The following is a 25,243-nucleotide window of genomic DNA, read 5'->3' as shown; positions in this document are numbered from 1 at the left end:
TCTGAAATGTAATATTTTATAATATAAAGATAAACCCGTCATTTTTTTTTATTTTTTACTTTTTACTTTTTTTCATCCCAAACAAGGCATATTGACCATCTATAAATCTATAATATAAATCTCACCTGTCTGTTTAAATGTATGTATGTTTGTATGTCTGCCTAAAACTTTCGACAAAGGATTTTCACAAGATCAGTATCATTTTGAAGCTCAGCTCTTTGGACGACAAATATCGGAAAATTGGCTAAAAACATTAATTCCTTCACCCTCAACTGGGCACTTTTCTACAGGGAGGGATTGCTTTTTTCGCCAATATTTTCAAACGTCATCCCTCTTTTCGATTGTGTAGCCTTAATTTGAACCTACGTCACTTCCAGTTTGGCGATGGGCGCAACAGCTAACACGTCACGTTTTTTTTTTTTTTTTTTTTCCACTTTTTTTTCTTCTTCCTTTGCGGTACATGTTCGAGCCTGCCTGCCTGCCTACTTTTTTTTTTTTTTTTTTTTGCTCAACCAACAGCCTTACACACACCTCCACTTTCTTTTCCGCCTTCGCATCATGGGTTCGAGTCTGCCTGCTTATTACAACTTTTTTTTTTTTGCTCAACACACACCTGCAAACAGCCAGGCAATGCCGGGAACCCAGGCTAGTCTATAATATAAATCTCACCTGTCTGTTTAAATGTATGAGTGTTTGTATGTCTGCCTAAAACTTTTGACAGAGGTAACAGATTTTCACAAGATCAGTATTGTTTTGAAGCTCGACCCTTCGGACGACAAATATTGAAAAATTGGTTAAAAACATTAATTCCTTCACTCTCAACTGGGCACTTTCTACAAAGAGGGGTCGGATTTTTCGCCGATATTTTCAAAAGTCATTCCCTCTTTTCAATTGACTAGCCTTAATTTAAACCATTGCCATTTCCGGTTTGGCGATGGACACAACGACAAAGACTTCACTTTTTTTTTTTTTTTCACATTCTTTTCCTCCTTCATAGTACGGGTTCAATCCTGCCTGCCTACTACCACTTTTTTTTTTTTTTTTTTTTTTCTCAACACAGGCACCCAGGCTAGTTTGGAATATAAAGGGCTACTATTTAGGATTGTGTCTAACAGGAGACTCTAGGGAGCTGAGAAGCTAACAAGATGTTTGTTCACATTACATTTAAATTTCTGCATGTTAAATACAGTCAGGGAAACAGGAGACAAGCAATTCTAAATAGCAGTTCGTGCGAAGAAACTATTAAAGTAGAAGGCTTTCTGGCATCTAAGAACATCAATAATGAAGGGGTGAGATTTTTTTACTTGTTGGGTTTGTCAGGGGTATGTATGCTGAGGAAGCACAAGTGCTATGAATTCATCAGGCTACATTCTATTAAAGTACTTGTAAAACGGGCACAAGGATGTGACATTGTGGTGATGGGACAGAGGTTAGAGTTTGACTGACGTGCAGGACCTATTAGATTTGAGACTCTTTTTCTAGACTTTGCCTAAGAAGGGGAGACTTGTAGTAAATGCAGTAGTTTAGATGTAGCAACGATTCTCCATGCATGGGCGCATCTTCTTTACAGCAGTTTTGGTAATGTCCTCGATGTATTTGTTCCAATTCATGTTGCCTGGGAACGTTATGGCGAGGAATTTGAAAGATGGTAAGATCATAGTAACTACTCTTCTGAGACTTTTTAAATGAGTTTTTAAATCACTATTATGTTTGGGTTAATGTTCATTTATACATCTGAAAATGAATTTGAGCTATCCCAAAATTTCTCACTTTAGAAAACTTAGGTCACATAATCTTTTTATATAAACAGTGAAATCTCAAAAAAATATGTAACCTTGTTTGAAATAACTGTATTGTTTTTTTTTTAATCTATTGATAAAATAGTGCCTGGTAATTTCAGACAAGGTTAGTTCTTTTGTTTTTTATTTATAAAAAGGAATTTAAATTTATAGAAGGCAGAACAATGTAAAGGTGTGACGGATAGATTCAAACTGACGCAAACTACTTTGACATTTTTTTTTTTTTTTTTTTGAGATTGCACCATCTACAAAAATATGTCACTTAAATTTTCATAAGCCAGAAATTTGTGACTGCTCAAATATATTTTTTTAAAAAATTTTCTTCCTTTGAAGATTGTAACGTTGGGTACAGGGCAGCCAAACCAGCTGCCAACATTGCCCTGCTTTTTATTGAAACCAACCGAGAGCTCTTTTTAGTATCCTCGCTGTTCCCTTAAGTGCAATTGTCTGGATCTCTTTTGTACTTGGTTCACCAAGAATATTAATTAGGTAGGACTTCAGGTTCTTTTTCCTCAACACTGTGGCACCTATAATAACTGGTATGACTGATTGATCAGTATGGATTCACCAATTATGAAGGTTACGATCTTCATCATCATCATCATCATCATCATTCTTATATTAGGTTTAATATTCGTTTTTCTGTGTTGGCTAATTTTTTTAGAAATCCATGACTATCCCTTTCTTCTATGTTTTCCTTGGCCTTTCCCTGTGAACTGAACCTACTACCTCAACTGTTCTACATCCACTAACCCAAGAACTCTCATCCATTCTTTTAATGTGACCATACCATTCAAGTCTCCTGTTCTGCACACATCTTCCTATACTGTTCAGATTTAATCTTCCTCTGAGATCATCAGATCTAAGCCTGCCTTTAAGACTTGCATTACACAGCCATTGTATCATTCTCATGTCATTTCATGACAAAATAAAAGAATGTTTTCATCGACTATAAATTTTATTAGTACATCCAGTGTTTAATAATATAACTATTCTAAATTAATGTATTTATTTTGTTTTAGTGAGATGCGTATGTTAGGAATTAAAAGTAAAGTGATCAACCATAGTTGAGAGCAACCCAAAGGTTCCCTTTTCATTGGCTCCTACATCAAGATATAAAGTAGGGTGTCGCTATTTTTCTATCACAGTAGAAAGAGCTCCTCTTCTTTGCAACAGACAAACAAACAGATATCGAGAAATGATCTTTAATTTATTAATAATAATAATATTAGTGTTCGGACAATTAATCAGAATCGGGAATCAGAAAAATCAGAACTTTTGGGGTATCAGAAGGGGATAAAATTTGTGCCTATTTTCCAATGCCAAAAAACGATTCCTTTAAGCACCCTTTTTTTTATTTGATTTTGTTTAAAACAAAATCTTCCACTGCTTGTAGTAATAATAAAATAATAAATACAACTCTAATTAGGCCCCGTTTCTTAGTGTTTTGTCTGAATAAAATGAAACCTTGGTCATAACTAGTTTATTATATTCAAAACTTCACATCAAAACACTAGGGTCTTTGGCCTTTTTTTCTCCGTTCTACAGCATATGTTCTAGATGGCCTCCATTTAGCTTTTGTTTTTTTTTGGGTCACCCTGTATTTATTGATTTTAAACTAAAACTTATTCATCATCCCAACAAATGTATTCTCACATTTAAGAAAATATCTGCACATTTTAACATGTGTTTATGGTAATTGGAGAAAAAAATAACTCTGTAGTTAAACATTCAGAGATTTATAAAGAATCAGAATCGGTAATTGTGTCTGAATTGTGAATTTAGTATGGAATTCGTAATTGTGTCAGAATTGGGAAAAATATTGAAATCGGCCCATTACTTATATATATATATATATATATATATATATATATATATATATATATATATATATATATATATATATATATATATATATATATATATATATATATATTAGTGGCCTGGCAAGGCCACAGAGGAGACAACCAAGCAAAAAAAAAAAAACCCTAAATTCATCTCAAAACAGCAAAACTAAAGCTGGCTTGCCAGGACCCTATATATACAAATGTAGGTAAATTTGGGTATATTTTATTGGTTTGAAAATATAGGTTCTTTACTATTTGTCATAAAATTTTAACCATAGAATACTATTATAATCTTCAAAAAGTCTGCAAATTTCCATGTACTTTTGTCTCATAAAACCAAAGATATTAGCATTTCAATACTCAATTTGGTTTCAAGTACATAGATTGATATACCATCTTTTTTTGGCAATTTAAAAGTTCCAAATCTCAGTGACTATTGATCAGAATTTAACAAATGAAGGCTCATTGGAAAAGTAATGACCTGAATGGTTTAGTAGACCGTGTGACATTTGCCCTTAAGGTCATACATTAAAGGGATCATCCATCATCCAGAGCCTATTTTTGGCACTTTTTTTACAACATAAAAGAAGAGTAGTTACTATGATCTTACCATCTTTCAAATTCCTCGCCATAACGTTCCCAGACAACATGAATTGGAACAAATACATCGAGGACATTACCAAAACTGCTGTAAAGAAGATGCGCCCATGCATGGAGAATCGTTGCTACATCTAAACTACTGCATTTACTACTAGTCTCCCCTTCTTAGGCAAAGTCTAGAAAAAGAGTCTCAAATCTAATAGGTCCTGCACCGTCAGTCAAACTCTAAATGTTTCAGTCGTAGTCATTTGTTTTATTAGTTTTGCATATAACAAAATATTTGATATTTGCCTGAAACTTATGGCCTAAAAACTTGCTGCTATAGTTTCAAAATGAATATAGCTTTTTTCTGAGAAATGCATGCCTGTGGAATTCTCTTCCATTTGCCTGTTTCCCACTTGACTACAACTTGGACGTCTTTGAGTCCAACATAAACAAATTCCTGATTAATCGCCCCCTTAAGTAAGACACTTTATCAAATCTCCAATACCAACTATTACTACGATATTATCCCATTGATTATTGTACACAAAATAACTCTTATCCTCGAGTGGCTTCCGGGTCTTGATAAGTGGTGACCCCCCCCCCTTGCCTAACTATACCAATATATATATATATATATATATATATATATATAAAATAAAATTTTTCCTTGGATTTTACTTGTACAAACGGAAATTCTTTTAACTTTCTTGAAGTTATACATTTGGATTTTACCGTCACTGGATTTTTTATCTTTCACCAGACTATCCATTCATGTGTAATCACCTTTTTCTTCACCATATTTCCTCTGCTTCACTTTTTTTTGTTTTCAAGTAAGATCTTTGACTTACTTGTTGTTTCATCAAATACTTCTGCATGCAAAATCCGATCCCGCATTTTGCTAATTCCTACCCTCTGATGAGAAGGAAAGTATTTCTTAGAAACTCTGCGGATTAAGGACTATCCATTTATCTAGTGTTTCCTTTTCCGATTAAATATGTTTTTAACTCATTTCAAAGTGTTTTTTAACATATTTTATTAACTGTTTGCTCATATATATATATATATATATATATATATATATGTGCGCAACAAAGATAGTCTTTGTCTACTTAATTCTGTCAACGATCAACGTCTACAATTCTACTAATAATCATAACTAGTGGGATCTGTGGAAATTCCACAGCGGACTCTTTTATATGTAATATATTGATGTTTGCATTCTGTGTATGTTCAACATAAATGGAGACGCCATGATATTATTGTAGTTCTTTTGTTAAAACAACAAAAGTATTTATCTAAGCAAGCAGGGACACCCAGTATAGCCTGGTCGTAAAATACACTTAAATATATTTTAATTTATGCAGATTTCATATATATTATTATAGAGTTAATTTTCTATCAATTCTTATATGTTATAAAGTTGTAATTCCAAAAAAAAAAAAAAAAAAAAAAATATATATCCACATGACTTGGGTGCATCAGCTTGAATCGAAACCGAAACCAAAACCAAAACTTATGAAAAAAAACAACATTAATTAATTAAAAAAAAATGTATATTCCTGTATATGTATATAACTTCAGTTCCTTCAGCTATAATCAAAACCAAAACCAAAAATAGTAAAACCCAGAGTCAGCCATTGACTTTTAGAAACCAAGAAAAGACAATTGTGCATCATCAACTTTTGCTCTCTCCGCATTTGATTCATCTCATTTAATTGACTCTTCTTATTTAGTTGACCGTCTTATTCAATTTATACAGCATTTAATTTACTTGTCTCATTTAATCAACTCAGAAAAAGAACTGTGTGTAACCAAATCATCTAGCAGGGACATTTCTCCATGAGAGAAAATAAGCCTTTACTTAGGACTAGCCTGGATATCTGGTGTTTGGTGTGTTGAGAGAAAAAAAAAAAAGTGGTAGTAGGCATGCAGGCTTGAACCTGTACCACAAAGGAGGAAAAGAATGTGAAATAACACAAAAAAACATGACGTCTTTGCCGTTGCGTCGAATCACCAAACCAAAAGTGGCGAAGGTTTAAATTAAGGCTAGTCAATCTAAAAGCGGGAATGACTTTCAAAAATATTGGTGAAAAAAGCGACCCCTCCTTGTAGAAAAGTGCCCAGTTTAGGGTGAAGAATTAATGTATTTAGTCAATTTTTTTATATTTGTTGTTCGAAGGGTCAAGCTTCAAAATGATACTGATCTCGTGAACATCCCTTGCCTCTGTTAAGAGTTTTAGGCAGACATACATACATACATTTAAACAATTTATATAATAGATTGCTATAAGTACATAGCTGTGTTGAGGGGATATTATTTGGGCTTTGAATATCATGTTAATTTGGGTTTACTTGTAGGCTGAAGATCATCGCAGTTGTAATTTTTCCCCTATGTTTTGATTTTCTAATCAACTAGCCTGGGTGCCCGACGTTACCCAGGTGTTTGGAGGTGTGTGTTGAGCAAAAAAAAAACAACAAAAAAAAAAAAAACAATGGTAGTAAGAAAGCAAGCTCGAACCCGTACCGCGAAGGATGAAAAGAACAGGAAAAAAATGTGATGTCTTTGCTGTTACGACCACCGCCAAACCGGAAGTGACATAGGTTTAAATTAAGGCTAGACAATCGACAAGAGGGGATGACTTTCGAAAATATCGATGAAAAAGTGACCCTTCCCTGTAGAAAAGTGCCCAGTTGCAGGTGAAGAAATTAATGTTTTCAGCCAATTTTTCGGTATTTGTCGTCTGAAGGATCGAGCTTCAAAAGGATACAGATCTTGTGAAAATCCGTCGCCTCTGTCGAAAGTTTTAGGCACACATGCAAACATACATTTATATATTGGTAGCTCAAATTTTCGACCCAAACTGATTAAAAAGCTTGCCCTACCTCTGAATACCCTTTATGTAAAATTTCAAATGTTTAGACCAGAAATTGTCTGAGTAATTTGGTAGAGACTGCAGAGGTCAATTTTTTTTTTAACTTTGACCCCTATTATGACCCTCTATACACAGACAGACAGACACTTTCACTTTTATAGATATACTAGCATTTCAGCCAGAGGTGTATGTTGAGCAAAAAGAAAAAAAAAAAGCGGTCAATTTTACTAACTTTGACCCCTATTGTGACCCCTTAACATTTATTGTTTTGGGCTCAAATTAAGTTATTAAGTTAGATCCATGTCCAAGGAACCTATATCTAAAAGTTCAAGTGTTTAGACCCAAAATTGTCGGAGGGGTGTGGTAGAGTTCTCAAAGGTCAAATCGTTGAACTTTTGACCCCTTAACAGCCAAATTTCTGGCCGAAAACGGATAACAAAGATTTTCCCAAACCTCAGTACCCTGTATATCAAATTTCGAGTCTGTAGATTTAAAATTGACACAGTTATTGCGTAGGGAAATGTACACAGACACACATACAGACACGTTCACTTTTATAGATATATACATAGATTAAAACATGTATGGGAGAAGTTGGAATTACCTACTATCCTCTCATGTCTTTTTGGTATCTCTGTACAAGGGTTTGTCAGGACAAACTGAGATGATGTTGATTATAGCCAACATGGCCAACTGATGCTAACACGTGGTAATTTAAAATTGCGACAAATTTTTTTTTTTTTTTTTTTACTTGATTTTCACCTTAACATTTTCCTTTAAAATGACGACTTTTAAAAGTTTTCAGGTGTATTGAAAACGAATATTGCATTTAAATTTTCCTCAAGTAAGTAGTTTTCCACCTTACCTATAAAGGCTTAATTTCTCTCATGGAGAAATGTCCCTGCTAGGTGATTTGGTTAGTTTTTTTTGTTTTTTTTTTGTTTTTTTAAATAAAGAGGAGTTGATTATGTTATAAGTGGTGGCCATTATTGTACTTATATATTTATTTTCGAAAAATTTACAATTTATAGCGATTTTACTACTAAACTATTGAACATAAGGCTGGTTTTGACCTCGATACTTCGATTTCAGTCGTCTTCCCCTTATTTATTTTATGAGATTTTATCATGGCCGACAGAGACACTATTTGATTTTCTTGAATTTAAAAAAAAAAAAAAAAAAAAAAAAAAAAAAACCCCAAAAAACATGATTTTTGGAATATTTCATCCTTGTTCAATGACCGGTACATACATTATGCAGATTTTTCTGTATTTTCTTTACTTTTAATTTTTGACATAAGTGCAATTCTGAACAAGCACCCAGTTCCCATATTGTATTAAATTCTGTACTGGGTCAACTTAGGAAATTGTTGTGACCCAATATATACACTACTTCATGGAGTTGTCTAACTCTGTTCCTCTATCAAAAAAATTGTTATTCATTTCATAAGACTCTTATGATAAGAGTATATACTTTCCCTTTTCTCTCCATATGTGGTCAGTTAGAGATATCGAAACATCAAATATGCCTGACCATATATGGATTGTGTTCTCCAACGATTAAAAAAAAATAAAACGAAAATGAAATTGTTTAATCACGTTTTTATTGTTATCTGAAGAAAACAATGAAATATGACATCAAAAAAATAAGAATATTATATTTTATTCAATTTTATTGTAAATACAGATTTGGGCTGAAATTTTCCCCGTTGCTCCACAGTCCACACCCAACGGAACAATAAATATGTGATCCGTTTTTTTTTTGTACAATTACATGTCACGATTCTGGAAATAATGGGAATTTTTTTTTTTTTTTAAATAAATGAATATTTGAGTTTAAAGTAGAGGTTCACTTTACTATATAAATCTGACATAAAATCAAGTACTTAGCCACATAGCATCGGAGACGAAGTAACCATTTTTTCATATTTCCAAAATAATTACTTTTAAAAAAAAATTCATGGAACGACTAATATATTTTATGTTTTTTTTTTCTCCTCTTTTTCCCCCCATATTAGAAACTAATTTTTATTTTTTTTTTTTTAATATATTGATCCCCCTGCCTTCCAAACTTAGGATTAATGCGAGAGGAGATAGAATTCTTCAAGAATATTTTTCTTCGGGTACATAAAAATAAATAAATAAATAGGATGCAGGATAGTGTATGTGGTTTGGGGGGGGGGGTTTAAGCTGCTGAAAAAAAAAATCCAAGTCTAAAAAATTTTTTTTATTAAAAATAAAAAAAATTCACTTTTTCTTCCATATAACTGCACACACACAAATCTCATTTTTTTTTTAAAATCTTTCCATTTATAGTGTGAGAGCAAAGGGTAAAATGTCACAACATTTTTCTTTTCTTTCTTTTTTAACAAAATTAACAAAATTCGTTTCCATCCATATATACCAGTAGTTGATCATACAATTACTTTCTTTTTATTCATATTCACTCCAAAATGAAAAATTGCAGCTGAGATGCCAAGGTTACAGGGACACTATGCAGGGAGTTGAGCAGCAAGATGTCTGTTCACATTACATTTAAATTCTGCATCTTAGTACAGCTGGGGAAGTAGGATACAGGGAGAGAATTCCAAGATCCAGCAGTTTAAAGGAAGAAACTTTTAGAGTAGAAAGCTCTCTGACATCAGGGAAACTCTACAGTGAAGGTGTGGAATTTTGCTACTTATCAGGTTACCTACTTATAGTGTCCCTGGAAATCACTCCTGACAAGACATGAAACTACTTGATGTAAAAAAAAAACAAAAAAACTAACAAGCTACACCTGAAGAAGGTCTGAGGTGACATTGGCTGAAACGCTGTGTGAATAACACTGTAGATGAGAACAGTAGTCCAATTAATATAAATAATCAATCCTCATCTCAAAAATTCAGAAATATAATATTAAAATAATTATTTAGAAAGCAAAAGTTCATCACTATGGGAGCATCCATCAGAAAAGCTGACCCATTATAAAATAAATAAATAAGACACTTTTATTTTATGGAAGGGGTTTAATATATATTGAGACAAGGCTGAAATCAGGAAAAAGAAAACTTCATACTTTTATTAGCTGTATTTTTACATGACTGAACTTTAAGCTGTACATGATGAAAAAGTGAATGAAACCTGGAGGGTTGTCAGTAAAGAGTTCTCATAAAGGGAGATAATTCATAACAATTATAACAAAGGTTAACATAAATAAGCATCAAAAATAATATAGTGTGTAAAAAAAAATAAAGCTGGATTTGAGATTTGGACTCACCGAGATTGAAATACGAGTTTGACCCAATTTAATTTTTAAAAAATAAATAAAAATAAAAAAAATAATTTATGAAATCTTGAGCATCTGACAAAAAAAAAAAAAAAAAGTTTGGAAAAAAAAAAAAAAAAAAAAAAAAAAAAAAACCCTGTTAATATTCTTTTAATAAATTCCCATTAAAAAAAAAATAAAATAAAATAAGGTTACTTTATTTATTTTATTTTTTTTTTACAAAGGAGTCACCACATATCAAGGCCCAGAAGCCACTCGAAGATAAGGGTTAATAAGCGTACAGTGATCAATGGGACAATGTCCAAATAATTGTTAGTAGTGTAAATTTGGTAAATTGGATTACTTAAGAAGAATGGCTCATCAAGAATTTGTTTAAGTTGGACTTGAAGACGACCATATTATAGTCAGCTGGAAAGCAGGCAAATGGAAGAAGTGTGCAATTCTAAGAATGAAACTTTGTTCATGGAATCTACGTTTAGGTTTAGGCACAGATAAAGAGTGGAGGAAATTATTGATAGTGTTTTCAGCTGGACGAGTGTTTCTCGTGAAAGTTTCGCAAGGAGGACTATAGATTGGAGCTCAGACGAGTACTATAACAATAAAGCAGAGACAGGCTCGCAACATCACTTCTGTGATGTCCCCCATTAAGCTACAAAGTCTATTTTGAACTCTGTCAAGGCAGGATAGGCTGTTTTTAGCAGCTCCTGCCCAGATGTGGCAACAGTACTGTACTCCATCCGTGGATGTACCTGGCTCTTATATAGGTAGAGAATTGCATCAGCAGTGAGATATCTACTGGATCCATAGAAGGATCCCACCATTTTTCCAGCAACCTTGGCAACAGATTTTATGTACATGTTTCATTTCAGATCAGGAGTAATGGTCAAACCCAGGAGCTTGTCAAAACATGGAGCCTCCCCAAGATAAGAGCCATTCATTTCAATTGATGCCAGATGGGGATCAGAACGTTGATGATGTAAAGACAAAAGCTTGGTTTTAGATGCATTAAAAGTAATCAGCCACCTCCTTCCCATTGTACTACATGCTCAAGATCAGAGAAAACTTGGTCTTTGATGTGCTGCCATAGATGATAGTGTTATCAGCATAAATGTCTACAAATGATCTAAGGATGTGATTTGAAAGATCATTGAGGTAGATCAGGGAGAGAGTTGGGCCCAGAATAGACCCCCGAGAGACTCCAGCATTAATATTGTGAGCTTCTGATTTCTGCCCATCAACTACTACCCTTATGAACCTATCAGAGAGAACTGATTGAATAATTAAGACATTTCCAGCTATACCGGAACTGGAGATCTTGTGAAGTAAACCTTTATGCCATATTCTATGTCAAGAGCAACTGCCATAGAAAGGAAACCTCCGTCAAGAGATTCGCTAATTCTGAGATATAACTGTAAGCACATCTGCTGTAGATCTAGCAGAACGGAAACCATATTGCATGTCACTAAGAAGGTTATTTTTGCTGAGGTGCTTGACTACTTCTCTATTTAACACAGATTCCAGCAACTTACTCATGACGCACAGGAGACTTTTTAGAATGGAGCGAAACCTGTTATATGGTAGACATTATTTCTCATGAAAAATGTGATGTAATTTTTGTTTTGTTCTGGCAAGAGAAAATTATGAAAAGTTAGTTTCTTTTTAAAATTTCTAAGTAGATAACCTTAAAAAAAAAAAAAAAAAATAAAATAAAAAAAAAGTTTAAAATAAATTGTTTTTTTTAACATTCTTTTAATAGATCACCTTAAAACGTTTTTTAAAGAAAGTTTAAAATAAGTTTTTTTTTTTTTTAAATATTTCTAAGTAGGTCACCATTTCTTTTTGGTTTTGCAGAACATAAGTGAGTTTTGCAAAGGGAAAGGAAAAAGCAATAACCTCAAAGTTTGGTGTATTTAAATCAGGAAGCAGATATTTTCAAAGAGTCTGATTTAGTAACACCATTGCTACAACAGGACAGATGGTGAAAACTTTAGATGGAGATGTTGGCAGAGAACAGAAATCAGAACATGGTTGGCCTGCCAACAATGTAAGATATGGTGTAGGCAGTCATTGTCAAAATACTTTAACTTTTCACTGCTAAACTAGATTACTCGCAAGCTCCATCACACAATAAGCATCCTTATCATGAACAAAATATCAATATACCATATAAATATCAAATTATAGCAGAGGGTAGAGTTCAATGTGAGGATTTTTATCATTTGGATGTAAAAAGAATGTTTGAAAAAAATAAAAACTTTTCATGTCAAAATTACACCACATTTTTTGAATTATGACTGTGCCATTTAAAAAAAAAAAAAAAAAAAAAAAAAAACTCATTCCATATCAAACACATTAAACATTTTAAATTCTAATGGCTATGGTAGATATTTACTTTCTGCCCACCCCAGCAAGATGTGATAGAAAGTCAGAAAGTGGAAATGTCCAACCGGCAACCTTAAAAGGAGGGGCACTCTTGCCAAGCAAAAATTGCCTGGGTACCCCTCGAAAGGAGCACTTCAGGCAACAAGTGATAAACTTGCTCCACCTGAAAGCTGGGTGGCAAGGTTTGGAAAAGATGGACCTCCTAGGTAATACCCAGGTGGTGTACCTCAGTCCAACAGGTACTGGGCCAGTTCCTTGGCCACAAACTTGTCAGGCTGATTGTAAAGAACGGATTCTTGACTGATACTTCCTACCCAGACTCCACGCAAACAAGGCAGCAAGGAGATTCTTCCTCCAACTTAAAAATAAGTGAAGGGTATAATGGCTAATGGCTTTGGTATATTTAAATTAACAAAAATATTCTTTTCACATCACAAATGCACCAAGTATTTTTAAATATTGTATTTCAATTTTATTTTTTCAAATCAATCATCTTGAAAAAGTTTTGAAATAAAGATAAACAATGAATATATAAATAATTTTGATTTTTCCTTTTTTCCAAATATGAATTGCTTGGTTTAGATTGACAAATTGAACTTTTGATTAATGTAATCTTTTCAGAGCCTATTAAACTTCATAGATTGAAGTTTCAAGTCATTGATATAAGCCACATCTATAAGTTCCATAGATAAGGGTTCCGACTGTTAACAACAGGTAGTCAGTTGATCAGACTTTCAAAAATTCCCTTCTTTTGTAACATTGTATACAAAAAAAAACAGCAAAAAAAAAAAAAAATCAACTTGCCAAGTAAATTTGGTTCCATTATTTTAATACAATTAATCAGGATAAATAATTATAGATAAGATTCATAATCCATTAAATCCATGGGTCTTCTATGAAATTTCTTTTACTGACATTATATTGTGATGCACATTTCTTTCTAAATAAAAAGAAATTTCTCATTGGCTGAAATTCTATTATTCCGGAATAATAGAATTTCAGCCAATGAGAAATTTCTTTTTATTTAGAAAGAAATGTGCATCACAATATAATGTCAGTAAAAGAAATTTCATAGAAGACCCAGCATCGCATACGTATGTAGCCATTTTGGTTTTTCACAGATGCACACACACATAATTCAGTAGAATATAACATTTATGATATCATTAATATTTGGTAATCATTAGTATTTTTAGTTGTGCAAAAAGAATATTTTAAAGGTTTATGAATTTTCGAATGAATAAATATTGATAGTTGTGATCTAACTGGCCACGGATGCATCTAGTATCTGACTATATTTGTAACACACTAATATCAGAACTTTACATATAGTAAGATAGAAAATACATATACAAGTTTGATAATAATCAATGAAGAAAATTGAATGCTTAAATTCTTTAATTTTTGTAACAATTTTCATAAATCTCTAACAATATTGTTTATTGTTTTTAACAACCATGGTAATGCTGTGCTATGTAATAAAGTTTTAATTGGTTTGAATTATAAAACCAATTAAGATCTAAGGGAGACAACCAGAATTATATTTTAATTTGCTCTTTGTAAACAGGTCACGGGTAAATTTAACGTGTTCTACAAATAATTATTTTTACTCCAAAATGCATCGTTTGTTTATGGTAACTGTTGGAAAATGTGAAAAGAAAGAAAAAAAAAAAAACGAACACCGCAGCCTTTAATCAATATGGCTGATCAATCGCCACACATTGTTTTAAATTACTTTAATACAGAGTGATTTTTAGATTTCCTTACAAGTTACGCATGCCATTATGTATTATTAGGACTAACATGATTTTTTTTTTTTTTTTTTTTTTTTTTTTTTTTACATAGGCATCACCACTATCAAGGCCAAGAGGCCACTCGAGGATACGAGTTAAAGCGTGTACAGTAGAAATCGGATAATATAGTAACTGTTAGTGATGGAAATTCGATAAATTTGTTAATTTATATGGAATGGCTCATCAAAAACTTGTTTACGTTAGACAACCATATTGTAGTCAGCTGGAAAGCAGGAAAACAGAAGACAATTCCACAGGCGTGCATCTCTAAGAAAGAAGCTTTGTTCATGGAATCTACGTTTAGGTTTAGGCACAGATACAAAGTGGGGGGAATTATTGATAGTGTTTCCTGCTAGACGGGTGTTTCACGCATTGTTACATAAAAAAAAAAAAAAAATCGCTGCAGCTTTCTTTATATTATATCTGGTTTCTGCGTTCTAAATTGATTGATGCTAAAAAGAACTGATCTCTTTTATTATACAGACTGATGTTTACAACAATTAACCATAACATTTAGTTAAAACTTAAATATGCCATTACGCATTATTTTGATTAACATTATTTACACATTGTTAAATTAAAAAAAGGAAATTGGCATCTTTCTTTACATCATATCTGGTTTGGTCGTCCTAAATTAACCAATGCTAAAATGAAATGATCTTTTTTTTAAGTCATTTATATTTTACTATCTTTTATTTTACAGACTGATGTTTGCAAAAAATTAACTTAAGTTAAAAGTTACATATGTGATTACGCATTATTTGGATTAACATTATTTATACATTAACGTTCTACTAAATTGAACATGTACTTTGTTACCATTACCGAGAAAAATATTGCGACATTGCAGAGCATGATTGAGTAACTCAATTTAGTGCAATAATAGATATTCAATCCTTCAAATCTGTGTTGGACAAATTAATTTGTATATGTCATACATGTGATGGGCGACAATCATGTTAGATCACTGAAATTATGTTGATCCTGATCATTACCAGATGGGTGACCATTTGGGAATACTAAGCACTAAGTTATCTCCCCTTATCAGAATATAAATGTAGCTTGGATTTGGTTGTTTGGTTGTTTTTGTTTTACAGCATATCAACCCTTTTCAAGTCGAATCCAAAGATTTTGAAGAAAAACTTTTTTTATAGAATATATTTGTTGTTTTCAAGTTTGTTTCTATTTAACTCATAGTTGGGACCTTAACAGGTACTACTACTCCGGGTCAGAGTGGACCTGAGAGCAATGGCAATTAAAGGGTGGCTCCACACTCCCCAAAAGCCCGCAAGCTGGGGCCTCACCACTGGATATAGTTTAAGGTCATATCCAGGACCCATGTAGCTTGGAAATGCATATGAATTTGATATTCTCTAGAAACTTCTGCCTTTAGTGAAAGCCAACTCAGCCTACCCAGATTTAAAATACTACATCAGGCATTACCAAATTTATTATATAGACAAGATGAAAAACAAATCATTTATTGCACTTTTCATTTTTAAATTACAAAAGTCCCAATTATTTTTCCTCGTTTTTCAATTAATTTGGATTTTTAAATATAAAACCATGGGTTCTTATCCAGAATTCTCCCGATATTAAAACAAAAACAAAGTTTTAAAAAAATCTGTATGATGTACATACCCATGACAAAACAAAAACATATTCCAAAAATCAATAGCTGTTGTCTCACCACATTTTGACCAACTAATCCTCCATAATTACTGGGGATAAGTTGCAAGACTCAGCATTCCTATCCTGCTGTGGTTAATCACCTGAAGAAGGCTAGAGGATGAGTTGGCCAAAACATGGTGGAACAACAACAATTATAAAGATGAGGATAACAGTCCGCCAAAAGAATGAATGCACAAATTATGAAGCCTCATCTCAAAGGATTCAAAACTTGCAAAATTTGTTGTAATGCCAACAGTTTCCAATTAATTGCTTAAAATTTTTTTAATAAAAATAGAACTACTTTATCAATTTACGTGATTTATGGAATATATTTTCGTTGTGTCATGGGCACAAACATCATACAGAATTTTCTTTCTATTTTTTTTAAAATACAGGAGGAATTCTGGACAAGAACCATAAGATGCTATTTTGAGGTCAAATCTACTTGAAAATATGTTTTTTGTTTGAGTGATGATAGATATGGTGTCAGGTTAAACGCGTTCCTTTAAGAGACCAGCATAACTGAGGTGCCGAATATAGTCTTAAAATTTCAAATCATGATTAATTTAGAGCAAAATTTGTCAGCAGTAAAAAACCCATTCTAGTTTCTTCTGTGTTAAAGAATGAAATTCTAAATGTGCTGTCAAGACCATAAGCGATAGAATCCGAGACAAACTGTAAGACAGGAGAAAATGGTACCTGAAAAAGAAAGAAAAGAAAATGTAATGAAACTGTAAATTACAAAATATTCAAATAACTTCAACGGCTTAACTTGAGTAAGTTTTCAAATGGGAAGAAATGCAGTCAACAGTCAAAATGTGCAGGAGACTGACGTTTGTATACATACATTTATTTGTCTACAGTGCAACCTTTGTGACTCCAGATCAGAATTTCAATATTCAAACAAATTCTGCATGAACCAATTGCCATTGCAATAAATCCTCTATAATGGTCGTGAAACCTGAGGAGCTACGGGTGAACAATGCAAACAAAGGTGTAATTGATTGGCAATATCGTTGTCAGATCATGTCCCTGCTTCAATCTGGTGTTACCAGATCAGGTCGTCGGAAGATATTGACTTCATAACCTAAAATGCAGCAAATATTCATGTTTTTTTTTTTCATTTTCCTTTTGAAAAACTTAATTATGTTTTGCAAAGGCAAAAAGACAAACAATTTTCCTTTACAAAACAAACTGAATAAATAAATATTTGAAGATATAAGCAAATTAAAGCATAAAAGCTTATGGCGATGAACAAAAATGAAGAAAAGATTTTATTGTGTACCTACTTGTCACGGAATGAAGATTACATATTCCAAAAATAACAAAAATTGATCAAGTAGTTTTTTTATTTTTGAAAAAAAATAAATATGCCATTTTTTTACCACTAAATTAAGGCCGAAGCCATTTTAATATATAAATTTGGTACTTGTACAGTTTAATCAAGACAGTAAAAAAATGGAAATATCGAAAAAAGGTTATATTGTACGTATCTGTTATGGAACGAAGCTCTCTGAAAAAAATTTCATTTAATTTCATCAAGTAGTTTTTTTTTACAGCGAAAAACAATTTGATATGATACCGAGCAAAAGGTTTGATTTTTAGGAAGAAAAGCTAGTAATAAAGATGGAGAGGGAGTGTCGGCACTTTACATTGAGTTTTCTCCCCGTGGCATGTTAAAAATTTCCATAATGGCTGACTTCAACACGCTCTCATAAAAACATTTTTCCGCTGTAAAAAAAAACAAAACAAAAAACTACTCTATTAAATTAAATTAAATTTTTTTTCGGAGATCTTCAGTTCAAAATAGATACGTACAATATAACCTTTTTTCGATATTTTCATTTTTTAATGTCTTGATTAAACTGTACAAGTACCGTAAATTTTGTTTTTTAATATATATTCTAAAATAATGTTTTCATTTTTTTTGAAAATTTTATGTTCTGAAAAACAAAAAAAGATAAATGTTAGGTTATTAAATTATTGTTTGGTTTTAAATGGTACGCAGTTGTCTTTCCGACATTATCCAAAAAGATTCAAAATGAAAGTCGGTTGTCTGCCCTTGATTTTACCATCAAGTACTTTTTTCTTCCCCTTATGGACACAGAGTGAAATTTGATTTTCTTGAATAATAATTAAAAAAAAAAAAAAAATACTTGATCAAATTATGTGATTTTTGGAATATTTTATCTTTGTTCTGTGACTGGTACGTACATCATACAGACTTTGCTGTATTTTCTTTACTTTCAATTGCCGCCTAAGTGCTAATCTAAATAAGCACCAAACTTTTACCAAAATGAGCAGATTTTGATGATTTCAAGATGAGCTGCATTAAATAATCTGAAAACAGTTAATATGTTGTAAAACAACCAAACTCTGCTTCAATGACTTAGTCACACCATTTCTGGTGGAAATTATACGGTGACCAAGTGAAAACCTGGTTATTAATTGGATCTCCAGACAGACAATTTATTGAATCTGACACTGAAAGAAAGTATACCATTTGTAAGGTTCAAAATTTATTGGAGAAAAATAAAATTATTTTTTTTTTAATGAAAATCATTCCAGGCAAGGCATGAAGTCATTTGATGTGAGGAGCTAAAAAAAAAAATAAATAAATAAAAAATAAAATACTTCTTCAAGGTCAAAAATGGTAAGTGGTAGATGGAATAGATTTTGACACAGAAAACAGCAATTTTTCTTTCTTTGTCAGAAACAGTAATCCTGGAATGTGAGGACTAAAAGACAAAATAAAGGATGAGAGATTACGTGGTTGCCGAAAGTAAAACCCAAGATTCATATTGTTCTTTCTTTAGACTTATAAATCAGGCACAAGACTTGGAATTATAAGGAGATGGAAGAGGTGGTGTTCTTTCTTTGGCTATCCTACCCTTAACTGGACACCTTTTGACCTATTTGTATAAGTATAACACATCATAAGAGATTTTTGGTGCTTTCATTCTTTCACCATGATTTGTCCCACACTTTAACTTCAGCAATCACCACAATTACTCTATAGAGTACCTTACTTAAGATATTCTCAATGTTTTTTTGTTTTTTTATTGAATTTTATTTGCAAAAATAATTACAATTTCTTGAAAAATGGTGGGGAACAAAATCACAAAAACACCCCAAAAGAAATAAAAATAAAAAAGTTGTTTTGTTTTATGGCATATCAACCCTTTCTGGATTATTTGATGTCAAATCCAGTAATTTTAGTAAAAAGTTACTTATATCTTCAAATATTTATTCATGGCATTTGGTTTGATTGATTTATAGAGGAAAATTATTGCTTTTGTTTTTGAATTTGCAGAGCATGATTGAGTTTTACAAAGAGAAACAGAAAATAAAATAAGGTGTAGGTTAGTAAGACAGATCACCACAACCCACTCCAAACTCAGAAAAGAGTAAACTTTCAACTGTTTTCCGGTTTGTTTAGAACCGAAAATAAGCAGGACTGGAGTGGGACTTTAATGAGAGAAAATCAAATAGTGTAATATTTGGAAAACGGATGCTGTCTCTTTAAGATAAATACAATTTGGGGTGGTCAAGGACAAAATTAAAATGGGGAGTGACCATTTTGGTGGATCTCTATTACCGAAAAAAGAGGGCAGGTAGGACCTACTCATTCAACTAGCTAACCAGCACGAGTTAAAACAAGAAACTCAGAATAACATAAATTATGCTCAGATAAGGAACATGTACTCATAGCAGACCCCCTTTTATAAAAATGAGCTTGCAATCCTCCATATCTGAAATTCTATTAAATGTAATTTTTTACCACATCTAATTTAAACCTTCAGCTGATGCTTGAAGAATAAAAGCTGATCCTGACAAGAAAAAGATTCAACCCCCACAAAATCTTAAACTTGAATTCTATTGAATGGAATCTATTTTAATCACATCTAATTTCCATTTAAACAAACCTAAAAATAAATAAATAAAAAAAATAATTGTACAAGAGAAAAAATGATATCATTAGAAATAGAAAAATCAAATTTTTTTTATATACTAATTTCATAACAGAGTTACTAGAAGTTAAATTTTATGAAATTTTAACTTTACCCATTGGAGCTCTAACTGAATTCGCCATGCTCAGGCAGGGAAAATGTACTTGTACTTGACTCCATTTAGTTGAGCCTGCAACTTGTACTCACCTTTTATTTTATTTAACTTTATGGAATCTAATTTCTTTCTATCACATCTAATTTTAATCATAAGCTGATTGAAGAAAAAAATCAGATTCTGATGAGAAAAAGATTGAACACACAAAATCATTTCAGACCTTGTGGTCTATGCAACCATTATACCATCTCAACCATGGCTAAGATCTTAAACACCATTCATTTCTCTCTAGCCTACAGTGGGTCAACATTCTGCAACATACAAAATACTAAATGCTTGTGATTGATATGAGCAATCACCTCATAGACATACCTAAGGATGCAATGAATTGGCTAGTGAAGTTGTCTCATAACTTCATTAATATAGATTACGCATATGCGGACCTTCTGGATATTTTCAATGCCAACTGTCATCTTAATGAAACTTATTTAAGGCCAGCCACTTACCCCCAGCAAATTTTAAAACATCATTCCTGTGTTGTTCAAATGTGGTTCTCATGTCAGCAATTTTTGTCTCAATTTTGTTGTGAAGATTAGAGATCTGAGTTTCCTGTGTAGAAAACTAAACAAAAAAAAAAAAAAAATTTAATAAAAATTAAAATACAGAATAAGGATATAAAAAATGCAGAATCAAAATTCAAAAAATAAAATTAATAAAATGGGCAGAGAAAATACATGTATAAGATTTATTTTACACAGTATCTTTATGAAAATACAGACACAGTATGGAGCCATCTGTAATATAAATCTCAACTGTCTGTTTAAATGTATGTATGTACGTTTACCTAAAACTTTTGACACAGGTGACGGATTTTCACGAGATCAGTATCACTTTGAAGCTCGAACCTTCGGACGACAAATATTGAAAAATTGGCTAAAAACATTAATTCCTTCATCCTCAACTAGACACTTTTCTACAGGAAGGGGTCGTTTTTTTTTTCTGATATTTTCGAAAGACATCCGCTCTTTTCGATTGACTAGCGTTAATTTAAACCTTCACTACTTCCGGTTCGGCGATACGCGCTAAAACAAAGACGTCACATTCTTTTTTCACATTCTTTTCACCCTTCGTGGTGCGGTTTCGAGCCTGCCTACCTGCCTACTACTTTTTTTTTTTTTTTTTTACTCAACACACCTCCAAACACCCGATGCCTGGCACCCAAGCTAGTTTGATATAAAAAGCTAAAAAAAAAAAAAAATAAATAAATAAATAAAAATAATACTTGATCAATTCACACAATTTTTGGAATATGACATTTTCATTACATCATTGGTATGTGCACAATCTGTAGATTTTTCATTATTTTTGTTTTTTTAATATAGACAGAGTTCTAAACAAGAATCAAACGGTATTTATCTCAATAAATAAATTGGGTAATTTTTATTACTTGTACTTAATGTTAATAATTAATCACCAAACAATCTCCATTGTTAACACATGATCTCGTTTTGTTAATAAGGAATATTCTTTAAATGCATTCATGTTAAGTGTTGAGATATTATGTTGAACAAAGATGGCGGTGGAGAAGCAGTGCAGTCCTGATACTGAGTGTAAAGTAATTGCCAGTAACAAAGACGGTAGTCAAGAATCAAATGCGGTCCGTGACTTAGTTAATGGCGAACTGATTGAATCCAAAATTCGACAATGTTTATAGTAACCTTGGAAGATTTTCATTGGTTAGCACAGCCGGTGGTTATAAAAACGATCATTGAAATCATTGGTGTCATACCCCCATTAGGAGTCAAAAACATTTAACAATTCATTTAGTGTGTATGTTTAATCACAGAAATGCTATTTCAAACAAATGTGAAAGACTGAAGAAAACATTGTTACGTGGTTAAATGTGTAACAAAATAAGATGTTCAATGAGAACAGCAAGAAGGATGAATTTAAGTCTAATCTTTACTTAACACACACAAAAATATTAACATAAACAACCCAAAATTTTTTTTTTTACTTAAGCTGCCAATGAAGTCAAAAATCTTAGTGGCAAGGAAGTGGATAAGGGAGAAGAACGTTTCTGAATTTTTTTGTATTATTTGGATTCATCGGACTACTGTTCTCATCTTGAGTGTGATTTTTCACAACGTTCCGGTCGATGTAACAAGATACACCTGAAGAAGGTCGGAGGTTACATCGACAAAAACATGAAAATCACACTCAAAATGAAAACAGTATTCCGATGAATCCAAATAATACAAAGGGAGGAGAAAGCGTTTAAATTTATGATATCTTTGGTCAGAGAAACATTTCAACATTTCAAAAGTTACCTTTTGTTATCAGAAGGTTTTAAAGAGGATTCTTTTGGCTGGATTTACAAAAACTAGAATCACACTGGAGCTGAGGTTAAACTCATCACGTTGACAAACCAACAACTGCCGAGTTAGCGCAATAATCTCTTTCATAGAGAGTGCCACTCAGTATTAGAATATTCTAGAACCCTCTCAATCCTTCTTGAAGGTTCTAGTACCTTCTGGATTTCTTTAAATTTTTCAATTACTTTTCCTGTTATTGTAGATTTTCGTGAAAGAAAAAAACTCTTTCTGAAAAGACAGATAAAACCTGATATTTAGGGAAGATAAATTATGCTGTCACAACACTATTTCAAAACTAAGAATGACAGATTGTCAGTAACGATATGTTAACCTAAGTGTGACAGCAATTGAAATAGTGTTATTCCAAACCTGTAGTAGTCATCATGCACGTATACAAAGTGAAAGACTGTGGGTCATACCGTGTGTCGTTCATTAATGATCAAACCCAGAATGTTCCACTTACAAGATAGAATCTTGTTATTACTACAGTGAAGTCTTTTTAGTTTTGTTTGTTTGTTTGCATAGTTTTTTAAACATATGTAGAAAAAGAAATAAAATTTTAGTGGCAAAAAAACAAAAACAAAAAAAACAATTCTTCAATTAAAATGAGCCAGTCTTGCTGATTTTGCTTTTTCAGCCATGTTTCCATTTTTATTCATTGTCCGATATGGGACTACATAAAATAAACTGTAATGAAATACCTCATTATAATGCCAATTCCATGGTGCAACAATAAAAAAAAAAAAAAAAAAAAAAAAAAATGAAGATTAGCTACTCCGAGTCAAAGTTTTAAAATCTCACAAGATAAATTTTAAGATACATTTCATAAGGTATTGATGATGTCAACCTTTTGTTTAACAAGACAATGGCATTCTGATTCTAGTCTGGTGCACTGCAGCATCTGCTGTGGCTATGCACTTCAAAGCTTGAATTAGCTCTCAGGATGCAGGTTTAGGCGGGTGATAAGGAGACCTATGTTTGCCCAGTTATCAGGGTCCTTCTCTTAGCATTGCAGACAAAGTCTGACAGAAAGGCAAGCCGATATGGTCAGACCAAGTGCAGTTGCAATGCTTCACCATCTGCCTATCGGGACTCCAACTGGATTTTTGTTGGGGGTTTACTCTCTTAACCTTTGTCAAGGCATCCACAAGTCAGTAGAGCTATTTGCCATTAGTTGGTTCAAATTTGAAAATATTTCCAATTTTGACGAAAATAACCAAGATCCTCATTGTATCTAGTTATGGCTGTATCAAAATGAAAGCAAACTCCTTAAATGGATAGAAATTTGTTCTTAACACAGACAAAGAGAAATAAGGGTAGGCTTAATTTAGGATGTGACGAATGACTATAGCAAAAGGACTGAACAATGGACTAAGGATCGAACAATGCATATGTTGGTATTTTGGGGAGACAGTTACTGTTAGTCAGGGGAACAATAGGAACAACACTTGACCGGGGGAGGGGGAGTCAGTCAGATGCTTAGTCAGTTGAGGCTTGAACTCCGAGGTGGACAGTTGGATTTGAATACATCCCCTAGCAGTTAGTCACACAGAGATTCTCGAGGTAGATGAATTGGCAGCAAGTGACAGGACACAGCCTCAACAGGATGTACATGTGAATCTTAGCATGTAGAAACACACACTCAGAGTCCAACCAACATATGTGTGAAGCCTAGGCATCTGTGTTTTTCCTGTGTTTGTTTTATTTTATTTTTTGCTTGTGGACATGTGTGTTCCCATTGAGGGTCACCAGTAAAAAAAATGATGACAGGGCCATAAGAAGAGGAACGGTTGGTGACTTGGGACTATGTGGTGTCATAAGTATTCAGCGAGAGAAAAAGAAAAAAAGATTGAGTTGACGCTTGTATCAGGTTACTTAAATAAAAAGATTAGCATTTTGTAAAATTGTTAATTCTTAGATTATAATAAATCTGTTTTTGTTCTTTTTAAGAAATGATTTGCTGAAATTTTATCTCCCTTGCCGATATAACATAAAATATTTGCCTGTAAAAATTACTCTTAGTTATTTATAAGAGAAAAAAAGCTATTTTTAAGATCAAATGAATTTCTGTACAAAACATATCTAAGAACACTGCTAGACATAAATTAGCTTTGTGTGAAGTTGGCAAAAGATCGGATCAACCGTTTCGGAACCTATGAGGAACTAACTCATGCACACAGTAACTTTTATATAACAGATTTTGTGTGTGTGTGCATTTCCAACTTTCACTACTACAAAACCGATGTGTAACAGGTTTGAAAGCTCTCGTAAGGAAAACGCATTATAGTCAAAGTGAAGTTGTTATTTCTTCAGTCCATAGATAAAAAAAAAACCTTACCACTTCTTTGGAACGACTTTTTTCCAGATTAATATCAAGAGTTATCTGCCCTTGCAACTTCGAAACTTCATCTTTTATTTGTGCTTTCAATTGCAAAATTTCTCGACTTTGTTGCTAGAAAAAAAAAACAAATTCTCATATACAAAGCTCGAAAACAAATGGAAACAATTTTAATCAAATAATTAATAGGATTTCTAAATATGGAGCAAAGTTTTTGTTAATTTATCTTCTTGTATAGGAAATTTATT

The 25,243-nt window shown here is 32.5% G+C and overlaps 1 protein-coding gene across 1 annotated transcript in view; it reads right to left on the bottom strand.

The window, feature by feature from the left end:
* Nucleotides 1–16,616: 16,616 nt before the first annotated feature.
* Nucleotides 16,617–25,243, bottom strand: part of LOC145277928 (mitochondrial calcium uniporter regulator 1-like) — a 33,451-nt gene continuing 24,824 nt past the window's right edge. The window contains exons 5-7 of the mRNA XM_080130003.1: nt 24,996–25,109; nt 20,789–20,903; nt 16,617–16,916 (exon numbers count right to left, since the gene is read on the bottom strand). Coding sequence (XP_079986129.1) covers nt 16,861–16,916; nt 20,789–20,903; nt 24,996–25,109 — 285 coding nt within the window. The 3' untranslated portion in view covers nt 16,617–16,860. The remainder of the gene's footprint in view (nt 16,917–20,788; nt 20,904–24,995; nt 25,110–25,243) is intronic.

This window comes from Euprymna scolopes, chromosome 6, assembly GCF_053919585.1.
Source record: "Euprymna scolopes isolate OS-2025 chromosome 6, ASM5391958v1, whole genome shotgun sequence".
Lineage (NCBI taxonomy): Eukaryota > Metazoa > Mollusca > Cephalopoda > Sepiida > Sepiolidae > Euprymna > Euprymna scolopes.
This window is presented reverse-complemented; position numbering and strand designations above follow the sequence as displayed.